Genomic DNA, 20,930 nt, shown 5'->3' on the forward strand with positions numbered 1-20,930 from the left:
GATGCTTGCGAGGTTTGCTTGTGTTAAAATGCAACAGTTCACCTGTCTGGAATGAAAAGAAATGTATATGCATTATTGTAACCAAGTTAAATGTACATGTTTTTATAGAGGATACTAGCACAGCAGAGGTTAACCAGCTAACTTACTCTAAGAAAAATATAGGAAATTTAAATGAGCTGTTAAACCATTAAGAAGGCACACCACAGTGCTGAATAGGACTGAAGACACTACGTCTGGGAAAGAGCCTTTGTCCATTAGCTCACTGAAAAGAGGGATAGGCCCCAGGCACTGCCATAAAACATTTGAATGTGTATTGTGGCTGCCTGTGCTAAATTCCTATCTCAACTTTAAAGGGGAATACTGTGAAAACCTAGCATCAGGTGATCAGATGATGTCATTCTGCCAGCCCTCTCAGAAATTATATTTTAGATGTTAAAGACAGAAATCTCAGGAGTATTAAGTAGTCTGTTTGGGAAGCCCGACTAGAAAAGCTCTCACCCACAGTATCTTGCCTTGCAGTAGTAACTTAACTATGGAACAATAAAATTCTCTTAGATTACGTCAGGAGCATAGTGAAGCTTAGTTCATAGTGTTTTCTTTATTTGTAAGAATTTGCCCATCAATGTTAATTTCAATATTTTCTGCGATATGAACTCGGATTTACTCTAAATATATATTCAATATTTTCCTGTTTTTATTAGGACGTACATTTAAAACTTTTATTGGTGACTGGTCCTTGTAGAAAGTATCTAACCTTTCTACATTTAATTTGGTGAATGTGTGGGCCACTCCAGAAGGCCTAGTCTTGAACTACCACCATTTGTATTAGTATTAATATTACACAGCATAATTGAACACCCTTTAAGGGCCTTAGAGTAGCGGATTATGGAGTGTCTGGTGGCAGGGATAACTACCTTATAGTCTGGGCAGAAGGGGGCATAGATAGTAAACCTGTGCCAGCCTCTCTCAGGTACGCATCTATGTGCAAATCAAATCTCTCTCAGTATGTGTGTGTGTCAGCTACTTGCAGCAGGGACAAAAAGCACTGTTTACAGAGAGGGTGCTGGAGAACTTGGCTGAAGACCTAACTTTACAGCTGTACCAGTGGGGAGTCTTACTGGGGACCTGGAGGGAGACAGACATCCAGACCCTGGGCTGACCGTGTTTGTGTGCTCTTAAGGGAAATTGTGCTTGATGCAGAGCGGTCTGCATCTGAAATAGTGCTTGATGCAGAGAGGTCTGCATCTGAAATATAGTGTGTATCCATTTGTATTCAAAGTGCACGACCCTCTCCAGTGTCAGTGGTGAGATTCAGGCTCCTTGATTACTGGCCCAGTGTGGGGGCAACATATTGGTGGCAGTGGTGGGTATCAAAGGAGTAGCTTTTATTTTGCTTTTGTTTACCAGGTTTAATCAAAAATGCACCTTTTCAGCAGAGGCCCAGAGAGAGAAAACCTCCAGCACATTATAAGCTTAAAACACATTCAGTAATATTCATGGACATTTTAAGTACATTCAAAAGGAATGAAATAAAACACAGTACAAAAAGATTTGTGCATTATTAGATGTTGAACATTGAGCATCTGAAGAGATGCATCTGTGGATTTGTAAAATATAGACAATCGGTCATGTGATTCTAAAACATGGAGGCGACATAAGGAACTAGGTAAGGCAGAACGTGCCAACATTGTATAAAAAAAGAGGTGGGGTATAAAGCAGGTTCAAATAATATAAACCTTAAGATAACCATATAAAGTTAAGTACAGAAGGTGGGGACTGAACACTGTCACAAAACTATGTATATGGCTATTCGGGTATTAATGGATTAATGAAGAGCGGTTGTAGGCATAGGATTCTGCATCAAGAGGAATGTTTTAATATAGCAAACTGAAGATAACAGTGCCATTTCTCCTGGAGATAAACAGGAGCAGATCCATTGTTTTGGTTGATGAAGCTTTAGTGGTGTTTTAAGCGAGTCTGCATTCTGAATGGAGTACAGTGAGTGGGATGTGCTTCCACAGTTTAGCTACACTACTTAAATACAGAGTGCCACCTGCAGTTTTACACGAGTTGGTTACAGCAATTTCTCTACAGCATAAAATTCTGTTGGGAAGAACAATGTTTAAGTTAAGAGCTGGGCAGTTTTCTGGACTGTAGAAAAGTATGCGAGCTGTATTTAGAATTAAACTGTTTAGAACTACCACATCAGCCAAGTGCTAGGCAGTGGTGTGCTCGTTACAGTTCTCTGCAAATTTGGCTTTTTTTTTTTTTTTATATAGCATTTCTCAAGTTGAGAGTTGAGAGACTTTAAAGTTAGTGAAGACTGGGGCGGCATATGGGAGAGATGGCAGGAAGTAACCCTCTATCACTGAGGTAGGGTTTTACTTTTACCCTCGGTTTAATTTCCCCAAATCTTTCGAGTTTCCACTACCATGACAGGAAAGGACCCCATTCATAAGTCAGGGCATAATTAGAGTTCATGAAAGGAGTATTATTTTAATCCTCGAGGTTAGCGAAAAGTACTCTTTGCAGCACCTGCAATGTGCCCAGAAGTGACTCCTTCCGCAATTCATCAAGAGAGTTACATTTATTGGTAGCATTTCTAAATACAACTGTAGATTCTTTATTAGACCCACTCCTCCTATTGGGACTGTCCCAGTTATCTTTCCTCCACATTGTTCTCATTTCTGCCTGCAAATCCTTTAGGACAGTCTCTGTATGAGAGATTGTAATCACTAGGTGTAGTAGTTTCAATGATGCTTTAATGGTTTACTATATCTGGCCCTCTCATCTATTTTTTTGAACTTTTGGTAATGGGTGATCCCCACGTGATGTACACTTCATTCTCTAAGGTTTTGTGGTTCACGTTTCCAATGCTTCTCTGCTTCTTCTAAACTGTAGTGTTTGCACAATCACCAGTGCAACTGTCTTGCCACATTATTGCACTCTTTGGCATTACTGTATCACATAATTAACAAGCAGGACTATTTCCAATTCTTTTTTACTGAACCTACATTGGTCTGTTTCTCCCACATGTTCAATGGACTTCTGTAAACCAGTGTGTTAGTCCATCATCATGGGCTGCCATCACTAACCTTTTATCCTTTAGTTTCAACTCGCCTCTCCTTACCCATTCCTACGTCAATCCTGAACATAAGGTTGTTTCAAGAGATCTCTATACTTGCCACTATATTTAGGATTTTCCCACATTTTTCCTTCTCATCTGACCATTCTGCTTGTATTCTCTTGCGTTTTGGCACATTCAGTTGCTTCCTGATTTTTGTCCACCTCTAGTGTGATTTCCACTTCTGCTCAACATTAATATGCTCCTGCTAAACTAAGCAAGGAAGCCATCTACTTCTCCTCATGTTTTTAAACTTTCACTATGTTTGGCTCTGGCGAGATCAGCAAATATGTATGCAGTCCCATGACTCTACACTCTAATGTACAGTATTTATTTTTTAAACCACTTGTGATACAATGCTGAATTTCAACTGGTCGTCTAGGATGACCCCAGTAATTGTGAGGTTTACTTGTTCTATCATGGTGGTGCTACTGGCAGAGACTATATAGTGAATAGTGCGTTTTTGACAAAGATGTGTTTTAGGATAAAAAGCAATAACTGTTTTGGGAATAAAGAGCAGTACGTTTTAAGGGTTTAGAAGTACTATTTAGCCACGTTTCAAATTGAAAAGGACCGTTTTGCAAGGTCTTGGTGTTAAGCAACATTTGGAAGAGCAGATTACAGACAAGTTATTAGCGTATTAAACTAGAGTGGCATTAAGTCATTGATGAATATATAAAATTACTACCACTACAAAAGGCTCACTCACTGTGTCCAAGGTATAAACTTCAGCAACAAACGACTAGGAAGACACAAACAGCTGATATGTCCAGTTCAAAACTTTTACTGAAGCGCAACAAAACACAAGTGCTTTCCCCAAACAGGCATCATCAGGTGTATTACAAAAGCACTAACAAACACACACCCGTATTTATACATCAAATGTCACAGGATACAAATTCAAATTTAAAAACACAAAGCACATAAAATGCATATAAAAGTTTATTATAACAAACGTAAATGAAACATACTAAAACTATACTTTGATGCTAATAACTACCTTCTTAAGGGTCTCTCTTTTTCATTTAGGTACTACTAATGGAACTGATTAAGCCCATGTCCTACATCAGCCCTAAACCTCACCATCCATGAGGATTCTAAATCCTCAGTTCTAGCACGATTGTCACCTTGCCTCACATTCTCAAACCCTTGCAATTACTAAAAATTCAAAACCATGACTGGAATCAGTACTCAAAACATGCTTCGCCAACGCACTAACCGCATTACCTTTATTAATATAAGTATGTTCTCTTATGCGCTCTCTAAAGGGGCGATCAGTTTTACCTATGTAAAACTTTTTACAAATAGTGCAGTGAGCTAAATAAACGATGTGTGAAGTATCACATATGGCTGCTATTGTAAAATTATAACATCTACCTTGGTCAGGATGTTCAAATTTGCAACTGGTGTCAATATATGCACACCAGTTGCAATGACCACATGGTTTAGTGCCAACTATATGAGAATTCTTATTTATATCCTTTGGGTAACACAACCTACTTCAGTGACCTACTGTTTTTATATAAAAAACATGGCTCAGATTTATGCCTGGAAATATTATTATCAGTTCTAAGAATACCCCAGTGTTTTTAATGATATCCTTATAACTACCTACATCAGTAGTACAAGTAACTTTAAACCTCAAGCCTGTGTTATACTTACATTTCCGTCTCCTAGCAAGCTCTCGGTTACCTGTAGAAAAATATGGTCCGGCTTAATTCAACTTTTTATCCAAAATCTTAACTGCATTGTTTTGGATAAGATGTTCCTCATAACCTCTCTCCTTCAAATTCATCTTCACATTGTCAACTTCACAGATAAAATCACTATCCCTAGCATTTAATCTTGAGGCTCTATAAAAATGGCTGGAAGCCACACTAAATACACAGGGAGGATGAAGACTGTCCATATGTAATAAATGATTCACATGACAGTCTTTCCTGTGCAACTTAGTATAAATAACGCCAGTTTCTGCCAATTTCACAGATAAAATCACTATCCCTAGCATTTAATCTTGAGGCTCTATAAAAATGGCTGGAAGCCACACTTCTAAATACACAGGGAGGATGAAGACTGTCCATATGTAATAAATGATTCACATGACAGTCTTTCCTGTGCAACTTAGTATAAATAACGCCAGTTTCATCCTTAATGGAAGTATCCAAGAAATCCACCGCTGATTCTGAAGAATGAGACGTAAACTTCAAATAATATGTACTAGTATTCACATATTTCATAAAGGCAGCAAATACATCAAGGTCTCCCCTCCACAAAATAAATAGGTCGTTCACAAATCTACGAAAAAATAAAATGTGTTCATTAAATGGCCCATTAAATATATGCTCATACTCCCAAACAACCATAACAGCACTGGCGTAGCTATTGGCACTTCAGCTACGCCATTGCATTTCTCGTACATCTGCTCACCAAAAGCAAAAATATTGTGCTCAAGCACAATCTCCAAAAGTTTCACCAACAATTGAACCTTATTGGGAGTATGATCTGTAAACCGCTGCAAGAATTGCATCACCTTGTTAAGACCATCTAGATTGGGTATAACAGTAAATAAAGACACCACATCCATGGTAACAAAAACCACATCATTATTCAAACTATTAAAAACATATTCATGCAAATCTAAGAAAATGTTAGGTAATTAATTTATTAATACCCGGTCTCAAATGTTTTTCTATGTATACAGATATGGTCTCAGTGCACCAATTTCTACCAGAAACAATAGGTCTAAGTGGTGGATCAGACCCGTTTGTGTCTTTGGGAGACCTTGTAGAAACAGGAACAGTAGGTTTGTTTATGTAAAAATATTCCAACAGATGACTGTCAAAAAGATTCATATCAAACATACATTCAAGTAAAATTAATACATGTATTGAGGGATACCAAATATTTTCTTAGAGATTTGCATGAATATGTTTTCAATAGTTTGAATGATGATGTGTTTTTTTGTTACCATGGATGTGGTGCCTTTATTTACTGTTATACCCAATCTAGATGGTCTTAACAAGGGGATGCAATTCTTATAGCAGTTTACAGATTATACTCCCAATAAGGTTCAATTGGTGAAACTTTTGGAGATTGTGCTTGAGCACAATATTTTTGCTTTTGGTAAGCAGATATACAAGCAATGCAATGGCATAGCTATGGGCACCTTCCTGCGCCAATAGCTACGCCAATGCTGTTATGGTTGTTTGGTAGTACGAGCATATATTTAAATGGGCCATTTAATGAACACATTTTGTTTTTATGTAGATCTGTGGACGACCTATTTATTTTGTGTAGGGGAGACCTTGATACATTTGCTGCCTTTATGAAATATGTGAATACTAGTACATGTTATTTGAAATTTATGTCTCATTCTTCAGAATCAGTGGTGGATTTCTTGGAAGTTTCCATCATTAAGGATGACACTGGCGTTATTTATACCACGTTGCACAGGAACGACTGTCATGCGAATCATTTATTACATAGGGACAGTCTTCATGCTATGTATTTAGAAGTGTGCCTTCCAACCAGTTTTATCCAGCCTCAAGATTAAATGCTAGGGACAGTGATTTCATCGGTGAAGTTGACAATGTGAAGATGAATTTTAAGGAGAGAGGTTATGAGGAACAGCTTATCCAAAACAATGCAGTTAAGATTTTGGATAAAAGGTTGAATGAAGCCAGACCATATTTTTTCTACAGGTAACAGACAGTTTGCTAGGAAACGGGAATGCAAGTAAAACACAGGCTTGAAGTTTAAAGTTATTATACTAGTGATGTAGATAGTTATAAGGATATCATTAAAAAACATTGGGGTATTCTTAGAACTGATAATGATATTTCCAGGCATATCTCAGATGAGCCATATTTTTTTTTTATATAAAAACAGTAGGTCACTGAGTAGGTTGTGTTACCCAAAGGATGTAAATAGGAATTCTCATATAGTTGGCACCAAAGGATGTAAATAGGAATTCTCATAGTTGGCACTAAACCATGTGGTCATTGCAACTGGTGTGCATATATTGACACCAGTTGCAAATTTGAACATCCCGACCAAAGTAGAGGTTATAATTTTACAATAGCAGCCATATGTGATACTTCACACATAGTGCAGTGAGTATTTGTAAAATGTTTTACATAGGTAAAACTGATCGCCCCTTTAGGGAGCGCATAATAAGAGAACATACTTATCATATTAATAAAGGTAATGCGGTTAGTGCGTTGGCGAATCATTTGAGTACTGATTCCAGTCATGGTTTTAAATTTTTAGTAATTGCTAGGGTCTATGAGAATGTGAGGCAGGGTGACATACATGCTAGAACAGAGCATTTAGAATCCTCATGGATAGTGAGGTTTAGGGCTGATGCAGGACATGGGCTTAATGAATCAGTTGCATACCCAAAAAGAGACCCTTAAGAAGGTAGTTGTTAGCATCAAAGTACAGTTTTAGTACGTTTCATTTATGTTTGTTTTTATATTAAACTTATATGCGTTTTATGTGCTTTGTGTTTTTAAATTTGAATCATGTGACATTTGATGTATAAATAGGGGTGTGTGTTTCTTAGTGCTTTTGTAATACACCCGATGCCGCCTGTTTGGTGAAAGCGCTTGTGTTTTGCTGCACTGCAGTAAAAGTTTTGAACTGGATATATCAGCTGTTTGTGTCTTCCTATTCGTTTGTCATTGATGAATATATGTTAAAAAACAGAGCCAAGTATGATCCTTGTGGGACATTAATTAATACTTACTGGCAAGAAAGTGGAGAAAAAAAAAAAAAAAAAAAAAAAAAAAAAAAAAAAAATCGCCCCCCATTTCACTGCTTACACTCTGGTTGAGATGCATCAATGGAACCTTTCCACAATGGTGTACACTAGGCCTCTGGCATTTCTAGGAGTGTTGACAGAATTAATAAAATTTGGTAAAACAGATTTGCTGTGATGAGGACGGAAGCCATGTTGGGGTGAAGACAAGTGGTTATTAGAGAATTAAGAAACTGCATATGAATATTAACTGTTCTAAAATATTTTTTAATAAAAGGACACAACCTCAACTGGCCTAGAGATCTGCATCAATTCCATTCTTGTGCAGTGGAATACAAGATTTTTTTTCTACAAATAGGGGACTATTTTCATACATGGATTGCTTTACTGGACATGCAAGAGCCTCAACTACTATTTTAAGATATTTGCCAGGGAGATTGTCAGGACCAGTTGTAATAGGCTTTAGTTTTTTTGATGGTAAGTGCCAACAGGTTGAAAGAAAATATGTTGAAGGTTATTTGATAAGATCAGGGACCTCACAAGCTTGTTTAGTTACCTGTTCTGTTAATAAATGTACTGTGTATAAAATGGATATTGAACTGGAAGTCTGAGGTATCATTTTTTCCTGGTTGGCGATGGCTGTGTAGCTTGTCTTGGACTTAGTTTGTGGACAGAGGCTCAAAACAGTTTTAGATTATGTTTTAATTGGTAGACTAACAGATTCATCTTTGTTGATTAGTCTTGTTAGATTTCTTAACTGCTATATGCTAGTAAAGTAGCAGTGGTTTCGTTTTTTGTCCAGACCTTCCATGCTTTGTCTTATTTTCATGAACTGTTTAGTTGCCAAGGACAGCCATGAAGCAGGGTTGGCTTTTCAGGAATTAAATAAAACTTCACCCAATGGTTAATGTGAGGAAATTGAAGAGAGGACTATGCACTGGATATGTAACACTTTATAGGGGGGGGGTCCACTTAAGGAACCTTCTTAATTATAAATTTGGGAATCTAAAAGGCTGTCCAAGTCACACAGGCAGCCAATGGTTCTTACGATTTGGGGGGGGGGGGGGGGGTACAATGAACTGCTCAATACAAGTGAAATATTAATAAGCTTAATGAAATCTAAAGGGGTAGCATTGTCATGTTACTCATAAAACATTCCTGGACTTCCTATGAAGACAATGAGAAAAATAAAAAAAGAATTCTACAGGTGGTACAGGTGGTCTCCCCTTGGGGCATGTGTTAAATATTGCTCGGAGACCCCAAAATTAAACAAGTTAACTTTGTACTCAATTACAGGGAAGCTTAAGTGTCCAACTTGTAGACATTCGTGAGACTGGTGAGCCTGAACAACCAGAATAGTAAAGGACATGCATCATACTTGCCAATTTGATTAATCTGATCAAACCTGTCAGTCTCTTCATCATAAAAAAAAAACACAGTCAGCTAGAAGCCGAGAGGATTTGGTCAGATAACTGCTTGTTTTGACAATGTAAAACAAATTAAAAAAAAAATCTTCCTGCAAACATGTACAACAAATATTTGACAAAAACAATTAAAAACTAATCAAGTAAAAATTAGTAACAAAAATAAACCCTTGCAGTAGCAGAAAGTATTTTAAGAACTAAGCCAAAGGAATAAAGAAACAATAGGCAAGGGGGCTGTTATTTATTCACTGGAGAAAACTGCCAAAAGAATCAAGGTACTGGGAGCAAACAATTACAGAAGTAACAGAATGGGATAAGATAAGAATTTATTTGGACATTAGGGATTTAGACAATAGGCAAGGGGGCTGTTATTTATTCATTGGAGAAAACTGTCAAAAGAATCAAGGTACTGGGAGCAAACAATTACAGAAGTAATAGAATGGGATAAGATAAGAATTTATTTGGACTGCGGGCTAGCGACTGCCTTCCATATTAAGGATTGATACAGGACAGGCTGGTGATCCTAAGTGAAAGTCCAGCATTGGTCAAGTTTTTAGTAGACTAACTGAAGCTGCTGTTAAAAATGGAATAATTACAACTTACAAATTATACAATGACTGCCCATTAATATTCAAAAATGAGCACACCGATTGGTCAGCCCAACCAGCGTGGCCGTTTTAAATCCAAGAGTATACCAACGGAAAAGGGTCCAGTCACCCAGACTTTTTTCCATTAGCACATCTCATTTTTTATTTTTTTTTTAATCAAGGAAGAAATCAAACAAGGGAGACTGCACAGACAAAATAAAAGGATAATCCGGTATGTTCTGCACAACTAAAGAAACTTACACGATTATCCTTTTATCCTGCCTCTACCAAACACAATGTAGAACGTCTCCCTATTTCTTTTCTCTTTCAAAAAAAAAAACACACAACGGACAGCTTCCTTTCTACATTGCTACCTTTGCACAGCACTAATGTGCTGCATGGGGAACACAAGTCCCATACGCAGGCGCAGTTCATCAGGAAAAAGCCCCAGGATACCGGAAAAAATGTGTACCACAGAGACATACAAAGACATTTTAAAAAAGTATTTTTCTTAAATAATGCCATTGTACAATAGCAATATACAACTCTGTGGTGTGGTATATTGAAGATTTACCTACAGTTGGCTTTATTTAATCACTCGGGCTTCACTCTCATGATTAAACCATGCCAACCATGGGTAAATCTTCAATATACCACACAGACGTTGGCTGTTGCTTAACTATTGCATGGTAACGATAATAATCCATCAGAGGAGGTTAGAAAAGATTGGGAAGAGAGCTTGTATAAGCAATTCAAAACGAAACTGAGGGATATATGCATGTCTTCAAATGTGTACAAGTCTGGAAGATTTAGGATCTTTGCTTGGAGGTGTTTACATAGGTATTTTTATACCCAAAGTAGGCTCCAATAATTTTTTCCTCAGGTAGACAAAAATGATGGAGGTGTGATGGGGATGAAACAGCTACTTGGAACACATTTTCTGGGAGTGTAATGAGCTGGCAGACTAAGATTCCCTGCACACTGCTCTGTCGGAGATACTGAGTGAGCAAATTGGTGTAACTAAGGAAATAATTTTTTTTAGTTATGATAAAGAATTGGAATTGCCTAGACATAGTAAGGCCTTGCTGAGATTAATTGTGGTGGCTGAAAAAAATTACTAGAAAATGGAAAGCAAAGTCTAAATCAACTTTTATTACAAGTAGTGAATGTAGTAACAAAGATAGGAGCAAATTACACAGGAAAAAGTGAGAACTGTGGGAATACATGTACAGGAGGGAATTATGTTTAAAGGAAGGCAGGATTCTAATGAGCTATGTAAAGTTTGACCGACAATGTACACCATCTTGCAAAGGTTCCACTGGATAAATTATAAAAGTGATGCATAATGTTGACAACTAAAATGTCAAACACTGTTTATTTTTATGTACGACTGCCTAGGTCATATGTGATTTAATAAAGATGTTTCTTATTTAAGGAAAAAAAAAAGCTTACAGGCTAAGAAGCAAAAAACTTAACTTGAACAAAAAATGCTTATGCCATCACTAGCAAACTTAAAGAACCAAAAATAAAAAAGGCAACACAAGTGATCTTTAATACAGTTTACTGATAAGAAATTAAATGTGTAAATGCCACCAAAAACACCATTCAAAATTAATTCAGTACATATTAAAGGATACAGCAATGTTATCAGCTTTAAAAATGGCAGAACCATTTAACGCAAATTGCAGAACTAATATAACACCTACCAAGTAAAAACGCCAAAAACTAAAGAAAAAATGCAATGGCAGGAGGAACGCTGATCAGGAAACCACAAGTCAATAGCCCAACATCACCTAGTGTAAACTTAAGATAGCTGGAAAAAGAATTGACATGACCAATTAAAGTCTGAACAGTGTCATGACTACCCTCAACGATAAAAATCAAATCAATAAATCTACAAAAAAAGATTATGTTAAACTTCTCCTTTAAAATGGGAATAAATTCAAGCTCCCACCATGCCATAACAAGGTTAGCATAGGCGGGGGCTGCTGGAGACCCCATGGCCACACCACGTTTTTGCTTGTAATATCTGCTGTTAAACAAGAAAAAAATATTTTCTAAAATAATGTCTAAAAACCTACAAATCAAAGAAATAATTGAGTTATTAAAAAGCTTCCTTTTGACCAAATAACTACGAACGGAATCAACACCCTCCTCATGGGGAATACATGTGTACAATGAAATAACATCCATTGTAAAGATGATGTGTTTTACAGGATCAAACTGTTGCTCTTCAGAAAAAGCTCTCATTTTTTCTAAAAAATGCCAAGAATCTCTTAATAAAGATAAATTATCATTCAATAATGGCCCCAACACAGCATCAATAATAAGTGAAATTCCCTCAGTGATGGAATGAGGGGAAGAAACTATAGGTCGTAAGGGTGGATTCGACAAGTCCTTGTGGGTTTTGGGAATCCCAAATATGACCCCTATTTTAGGTTGTTTCACAAGACAGAAATTATATAAACTTAAACTAATTTCACCAGACATGAGAGCGTCATATAAATGAGTGTACTGTCCGAAAGCATTTTAAAATATCATAAAAAGCAATGGGTTCGTATTCACAAGAGTTATCTAAATTTTTTGCATGTTACAATTGTAACATTCATGACCCATAATAACAATGTTAGAGCCCTTATTGCTTTTCATGAATCTAAGTTGCCCGGTGAGGGCTTTTAAATTTCTTAAGGCTTTCCTTTCTTGAAAAGACAAGTTGTCACAAACATAAAGGAGAAGTTTAACATCATCTTTTTTTGTAGATTTATTGATGATTTGATTTTTATCGTTGAGGGTAGTCATGACACTGTTCAGACTTTAATTGGTCATGTCAATTCTTTTTCCAGCTATCTTAAGTTTACACTAGGTGATGTTGGGCTATTGACTTGTGGTTTCCTGATTTGTCTATCAGCGTTCCTCCTGCCATTACATTTTTTCTTTAGTTTTTGGCGTTTTTACTTGGTTTTTGTTCTTTTGCCTTGTTATGGCGGAGGTTGCTGATGACACCTTGTTGAATTTATCGGTGCATTCTACACCGACATCGGGAACTGACAAAATTAACAGTTATTTCAACACTGCTTGATATTCAAAATTCACTGAAGTTCTTGGTGGCGAAGGCCAGTAGTTCGGATAATTTAATTCAAGCATCTAGCCCAGTCGGGGCTCGTAATATTTTAAAATGCTTTCGGACAGTACACTCACATTTATATGACGCTCTCATGTCTGGTGAAATTAGTTTAAGTTTATATAATTTCTGTCTTGTGGAACAACCTAAAATAGGGGTCATATTTGGGATTCCCAAAACCCACAAGGACTTGTCGAATCCACCCTTACGACCTATAGTTTCTTCCCCTCATTCCATCACTGAGGGAATTTCACTTATTATTGATGCTGTGTTGGGGCCGTTATTGAATGATAATTTATCTTTTATTAGAGATTCTTGGCATTTTTTTACAAAAAATGAGAGCTTTTTCTGAAGAGCAACAGTTTGATCCTGTAAAACACATCATCTTTACAATGGATGTTATTTCATTGTACACATGTATTCCCCATGAGGAGGGTGTTGATTCCGTTCGTAGTTATTTGGTCAAAAGGAAGCTTTTTAATAACTCCATTACTTCTTTGATTTGTAGGTTTTTAGACATTTTAGAAAATAATTTTTTCTTGTTTAACAGCAGATATTACAAGCAAAAACGTGGTGTGGCCATGGGGTCTCCAGCAGCCCCCGCCTATGCTAACCTTGTTATGGCATGGTGGGAGCTTGAATTTATTCCCATTTTAAAGGAGAAGTTTAACATCATCTTTTTTTTGTAGATTTATTGATGATTTGATTTTTATCGTTGAGGGTAGTCATGACACTGTTCAGACTAATTGGTCATGTCAATTTTCTTTCCAGCTATCTTAAGTTTACACTAGGTGATGTTGGGCTATTGACTTGTGGTTTCCTGATTTGTCTATCAGAGTTCCTGCTGCCATTACATTTTTTCTTTAATATAACACCTACTTTGTGGTCATATGGTCCAGTAACCCAACATAACACAAGATATCATATGGACACAACATTTCAGTGTCCACCAGCTACAAAAGATGCAAGACAACCAAATAGGCACCTCTATCCTTGAAGTGGTACAGTAAAATTAAACACTGAGAATTACAGCACATTGTCAACATAATAGAACTGCAAGAATAGGGCATATATTTACAACTATAGAATCAAAAAAATTTAACACATTTAGACACTTAAATTATCACCAGAAGTGGACTCATGGTACTTAACTACACTTGTAATGGCTTGATGACCTATGAAGCCCTTAACTATGAAAGTGCAGCATTTTTTTTTTAATTAATAAGTTTTAAACCAAGAGAAACTTCCACAACTAATGCTGTGAGTCTTACTCATACTAGGAGCCCAAAACTGGCTCTCTTACATTAGCTAGTAAGGGAAATCATTATTATGATTAGACAGTCTAGTGTTAAGAAGTCAAGATCTGAATATACTCAACTAATACAAACAGTTCATGATTTGAATTTACCCAATTAATTCTGCAAATGCACATTCCTCAACTTTTAAATAGCTGCATGTCTCAGATAATGAACACTTGCAGTACAACACCCTTAGCTGAACGGATACCGGTATGCACATCAAGATTTAAAATGCCTATTTTACTCCGTTCAACTTTATATTCCAGTTTACACCTAAACTGTACTAACGTAATTTCAGCAATCAAAGAATTTGTTTTATATGTTGAAAACAAATCACGGTCGCTTACTGTAAAATGTACACTACCTCTCTCCAAATGCATATGCTGTAAATTAAAAATTCTCCATTGCATATTTGTCAAAATATGCTCACATTAAAACTACACAATATTGTACAAATGGAATTCAGTGTTACGATTTGCAACTGCCTAAACTGGCTGGGTCATGGCTGAAAATGGTATGTAACCATCCTCCGGCCAGGGTAACAAAGAAAACAAACAAGCATGTTTTTACATTACTATGTTCTGCTGTTAACTACTTTAACAAAGTCAACATGCCATAATAGTTAAACACCCAAAATGCACTCAATTTATTACAAATAAGTATAAACAAAGCATACACAACAGCAACATATACAGACTGTAACTAGTGATTAATTGCTCAGTAAAATTACTGTTGAAAAAACACATTGACATTAAGCACATATATCCAGACAGAAAAAAAATTAATTTACTTTGCAGAGCAGTAAACCAAGAGAGTTGTCTTATTTTACAACAACTATTAAAGACTCTTTGTAGCAATTGCTTGTCGTTTTTTGCCATTTTCTTTGTTTCCAAACTGCAAAGACAAGCAAAGACTCATGCATTTTGTTTATTATAATGCTGACAAAAAGATATCATACATTGGTGCACTCTGTACAAAAGTTCTTCATTCAGAAAGCTGCAAAACACAAAATGAATACTCATGGGAAGATCAGTTTAAGTCGAACAATGGTACAGCTCATCACAAAAATTCAAACATTCACAGCAACAGATTAACTGCTTGGGAAAGAAACCGCATACAAACAGACCACCCAGCACGGCAGTTTTACAATCAATTTTGAACCATAAATCAAAATTTACTGTATTGTAAGTCTACATTACACGTGCCAATACATACATGTGAACATGAAGTTACAAACTATGCTTCTGGGATATTCAAGAGCACAAGAAATTTTGAACTGTATTTATACATTTATGATGTACCCATGACTCTTTCATGGACACGTAACTGAAGCCGATTATGTTCTGCTCATTAAAACATGTCAGGAAGTATCACCGACCAAGCAATATCAGCTCTTACGACTTCTGCTATAAATAGGTTCTAGGTCTCACCACATCCCTCCAAAATTGGAGGCAGCTCTTCTGAAAGAGCAAAAGTTACTCCAAATTTGATCAAACACACAATGCACTTCTGTGCAGCACAGGGGAAAAAAAAAAAAAAAAAAAAAGTACAATTTAGCCTCATGCCTTATAAGGTTATTCATTTAAAATCCTAGAATGCATATCGTCTTACGAGCTATTACTTCACTACTGCATACGTTCACAAGTTACAAAAAGATAAATGCACATTCTTTTCACCCACCTGCAAGTAACAGAACATGATTTCCTAAAATAATAATTTACATAATTAAAATTATTATGACAGTTTAACTGTATGGATGATCTTGCCACTCCCGAAATCCTTATCCATTCCTTGTTTAGTCAATAACTGTCAGAATGAAAAATCCTATAAAATCTAGTAAATTCCAACATTAACACTAGACACTCAAGTTTTCAGAGGATGTGTTAGAGGTAACCACATCAATTACGAGTAAATGCACTATCAGTGAGCAAAAAAGATGCACAGCAACAGCTTCAAAAGCAAAAAGGTTCAAAGCACAACTACAGAGCTGAAAAGAGCAACACTCAGCTGTTTCCGGTCTTTGTGTATACATACAGCTTTGCAACCCTTTTTTTTCTGTTTTTAATTCATACATATTTGAAGCTCTTGCACCTGCAAATATTCACTACCACAAATTATTTTAATCCAGTACAGCCCAATAACCAATGCCCAGCTTCCTAAATTAGGATGACATCTCTGGACAGTCAGCCAGTATGGTTTCATCACTAGCATTTACAAAAGAAAGAAAACATCAAGTTGTCAACTTCCTATTACAAAGTTGGGGAAAAAGTGCAAAACAAATGTATTCTAGCATGGACTTGTCTTTTCCAAGCAAAGTATTTGCAAACTGTTGACAGGCTATCACGGAAACCACTGGACAACAAGGCCACAAAAAAAAAAAATTATATATATATATATAATAAAAATAGGAAAAAAGGAAGAAAAACACATAATAGTCATCAATTTCCTGTTCTCTTTTACGTGGAATTGACTTTTTTTCTAAACTGCAGCTCTACAGAATAAAGTAACACTTCCCTAGACTTTTTGCCAAATGACAACTCTGAAAACTATAGAAGCACTTCCCTAATATACTTACAATACCCTCAAAACGTAGCACACATCACCAACCATTTGAGGCTTTTAGTTAACTTAGCCTCCCCCTCCCCCAAAACAAACAAATAAATAAAACATTTCAGCATGGAATCACACAAGCTATGAGGAATGTCAGTCTAGAGAGATTTTGTTCAGTCACCAAATCAATTAAAAGGTAACTGTTATGTACAGATTGTCACTTTGACAATAAGAAATGAGCAATCATGATGTAAACACACAGCCCACTTCATTTCACTGCTTTCCAAACAATTTTAAAACAGAAACCAACCCCATGCTTTTGTCATACTTCTGTCTTCAATTACACAGCCCTACATCCATCATATACTAGACTGGCCCAGCCCTGTATATCAAGAGGCTACAGTCCCATACATAAGTGTCCCCTCAACAGCATCAACCCACTCTCATATATGTTACCCATATCAAAACACTTGAATGGCCCTTGTCTGCTAAAACTAATGTATGCCTCAGACTTAACAGTACATCCTACTGATACCATGGCCCTATCCAAACAGTTAAGACACTGTCCCCAAACTCTTCTGCATATACCGGAATGCTCCATCCTGGCAAACATAAGCACATCTTTTTAAATGCCCATCTCCGCTTTCACGTCCCTTTAATATCCGGCGCAGCCACAGTGTCCATTCCAAGTCAAGCCCTGCCCCCTACCTTGTCCATTAGCTTCCAACACTTCTCAACCGTTTTCTTGTCCACTGCACCAGGTTGGTGGTGGTGGGGGTGCAGGTGATGAGGTTGGAAAGCGTCCTTCACCAGCCCGATCAGGCCGCCCTTCTTCAAGTTAGTCGCCATGCCGGGACAAATAAGCCGTCCGGACGCAGCCGGACTATATCCTACCGACAACACCCACCGCGCCCGTGCTCGTTCACGTTCCCCCGGGACGGGGTTGGCTTACGTAAAACATACCGAGAATTCGGCTTCTGTCGGCTCAGTTACCGAGCTCAGCTGTTTATAAGGCTCGAGGAGTGGACGTACGCTGTCTCTTCATTGGCTACGCTGAAGACGTTACCTTTTAGTGAAAGATGGCGAATCAGGAAGTCAGATTCATACCCAAACCATTCGGTTTAAGCAACTAATATGATGGGTTCGCGGAAGTCGTATTAGTTTAGTAGAACTTGTTATTTTTATTGAAGACGTCCGATGATAAGCTGTATAGAATTCGCTGGGAATTAACTGTGATTAAGCTACGGGCTTTCTAAAGAGTTATGGATGACTGCTATTGGCAGTTTTTACTGTCTGTTTAGGAGAGCAGCTGTGTTGAATGACTATGCTGGAGTTGCTGCATTTTCAAGAAATTGTTATGACTGAGACTTTTTTTTTATATCTGTTACTTGTAATAGTCTATGTTGTGAAACTGTTGGCCATGCTAGACTCAAACAATGGAAAATGGTCTGATATCTGCCCTGTGTCAACAGAACCACACGCTTTATCAGATAACTGTCTACATATGTTTATCCGTTAATTTTAACTAGGGGTTAATCCTACTGAAATACCCTTTTTTCACGGGCACCCAGGCGGACCCCCCCCCCCCCCCATAGGATATTGCAAGTAGTAAGAAATAATCAAATGAGGTAATCGGAACGTTTATAGTGTACAACTCATGGGAGAAGTTCAAATCATAATAGACATTTGCACACGTGAATGATTTGAAAGGCTGTTGTCATTAAAATGTAATGTAACAGAGTGGTAATCTGGCATTAATTAGGGAAAAATTGTAATGTTCATAATGTTCAGGAGGAGACATAAGTGGGAAGGTCTCACCATATACACATGAACACAGAAGGCGTTATAAGAGATCTGGGAACACAGGTTGACAGCAACCTCTCTTTTAACCACCACATTGCCACTGTGGTCAGAAAGTCCTTCTATGTGGCACATCTCATTAATAAGGGTTTTGCATCCAGGAAGAAAGAGGTCATTGTATCACTCTACTCTTCCCTCATTAGGCCAGTCATCAGTACAGTGCCCCATTTGGCATGTACCTCACTAGACACCTGCAACAACTGGAGGGGCCACAAAATTACCTCATAAAGAGGATCCTAGGCCTTAAACACTTGTCCTATACGGACAGACTCAAAAAAACTCTGACTGTTCTGTCTCATATCGCCTACTTAAAGGCAATCTCTGCTTGACTTACAAAGCCATGTCTGACCCAGCTCTGTTAGAAATGCTACATCTAAAGAAATCACAATCCTTCCATACCACACGCTCCAGAGACCTCAACCTCATTACTACAATCAAAAGAATGTGCTGGAGGGACAGGTTCATAACCCAGAGACCGCCCATGCTATGGAATAGACTTTCCATACATGTCAAACAGAGTACCTCACTGGCCCTCTTCAAGAGAAATCTTGATGAGTGGATGGGAAATAGAAAATTCACCCCGGGGATCACTCCAGTGGCTCTACTCAACAAAGGCACTGGGAACTAAAGTCAGGTGGCACGATGCCATGGTAATCCTATGGGCTAGGCTTGTAAAGGCTCCAGGACCATTAGTCTACTACACACCTATGAATCTATACCTTTATAATGTGTTAATGAATTACAAGTATTGAGATTGAGGAAGTGACCCTTTAAACTTTAGAGTGAAGTCATGGTTCTTAACCTTTTTTACGTTTTACATTCAGTTTTAGGAGGAGTAGAGTCAAATTTGGCATGCATTTTCTGAACATTAAGAGGCGTGAAACTCTAATGCCTGTCATTGTTGACCTACTGTAATCCTCAATGATTTACTAGAAAATCAAAAATTTCAGGAAGGGCAAGGCAAAACTAAAAGGTAATGTCGTTAATCTTAAAAATTAATAGAACAGGTTTCGTATCGTGGGATGAGGTAAAAAATAAGAGCAAAAAGAAGTATGAAGTACTAATATTTGACATTACTGACTCTTAGTTCTCAGGGATTTACCAGGAAATCAAACATTTTACAATGGATAAAAAAAAAATAAGACAAAATCGACCAGCTTTAAATACGTTTTAGGGTAGCACTTTAGTTGAAGTGATTTTTTTTTACTTGTTTATTGGGGTTTTCTCTGATGTGGCATTTTATTTTGTGATAAGGTTTAGTATTTTTTGACATCGGCAGACAGCTTTCAAACTTCACTACTGCCATCACATTCTAAGCATCACACAAAAATACTGTTGCAGTCCTGATCACAAATCGGTAGCTTCAGTTTTCGTCTAGGAGGTACAGAACAATCTTCGTAGCCTTTATGTCTGTCTAAGTTTGCAATAATCGTAAATCATTTGTGAAGCAGAGACTCTTATCTCTCAACTGTTCAGAATTCCACAGAATGTCAAGATTTTTGCGTGATATTTTTGGTCTGTTTCTCATAAAAGTTGTGGTTTTCTGACAAATCTGTGAGGACTGAAGACAATAAATAATGATTGACATTTGCGTTTCAGACTTCATGTCATTCAAAAATGCATAATAATGCAAAAAAGTTACTTTGCAAACTTTCTAAGTTAGAGCAGTAGTTAAAATCTATCCATAATATCGGGCCTTTGTCCAGAATTCTTGCACTAAGGGTGAGAAATATGAGCAGAGTACAGATACTGAGTCAAAACACAGAATCTAAACATTAATGTAAGCAGTATTTATAGACATGTAGCAAGTAGATTAGCCTATTACAGATAAACTGAAGAAATTCACAGCACATTAGATAAACGCACTAAGGTAAATAACTTGTTTGAAGGGGAGAAGATAGTGTTAATTAGGTTATGTGTCCATACAAAAAAAATGCATTTGCATTTTGCTTGACTTTTACGATGAGTGTTCAGTTTTGCTTGGAATATGGGTTAAGAACAAGTATCTTTTAGATGGGAGGGGTAAGTTTTCTAAACTCTGGGGCCTGCTATAGAGAGAGTGGTCTGTAGAATGCATCTTAAATTGGGAGATTGCTACAGTGGGCCTGAGTAGTTGAGGCTTCTGAGATTACACTATGAGGTTTGTCTTTTAAGTTAATCGACTGATGAAAAATGTGATCATTTAGAAGTCTGAACAAATGGCAGAT

The 20,930-nt window shown here is 37.1% G+C and overlaps 1 protein-coding gene across 1 annotated transcript in view; it reads right to left on the reverse strand.

Annotated features, from left to right (window-relative positions):
• Positions 1 to 18,066, reverse strand: part of CBL (Cbl proto-oncogene) — a 1,233,699-nt gene extending 1,215,633 nt beyond the window's left edge. The window contains exon 1 of the mRNA XM_044081051.1: positions 17,572 to 18,066. Coding sequence (XP_043936986.1) covers positions 17,572 to 17,712 — 141 coding nt within the window. The 5' untranslated portion in view covers positions 17,713 to 18,066. The remainder of the gene's footprint in view (positions 1 to 17,571) is intronic.
• Between the last annotated feature and the right edge of the window lie 2,864 nt (positions 18,067 to 20,930).

Source organism: Protopterus annectens, chromosome 8.part0, assembly GCF_019279795.1.
Source record: "Protopterus annectens isolate FY-2018-M chromosome 8.part0, PAN1.0, whole genome shotgun sequence".
Taxonomy (NCBI): domain Eukaryota; kingdom Metazoa; phylum Chordata; order Ceratodontiformes; family Protopteridae; genus Protopterus; species Protopterus annectens.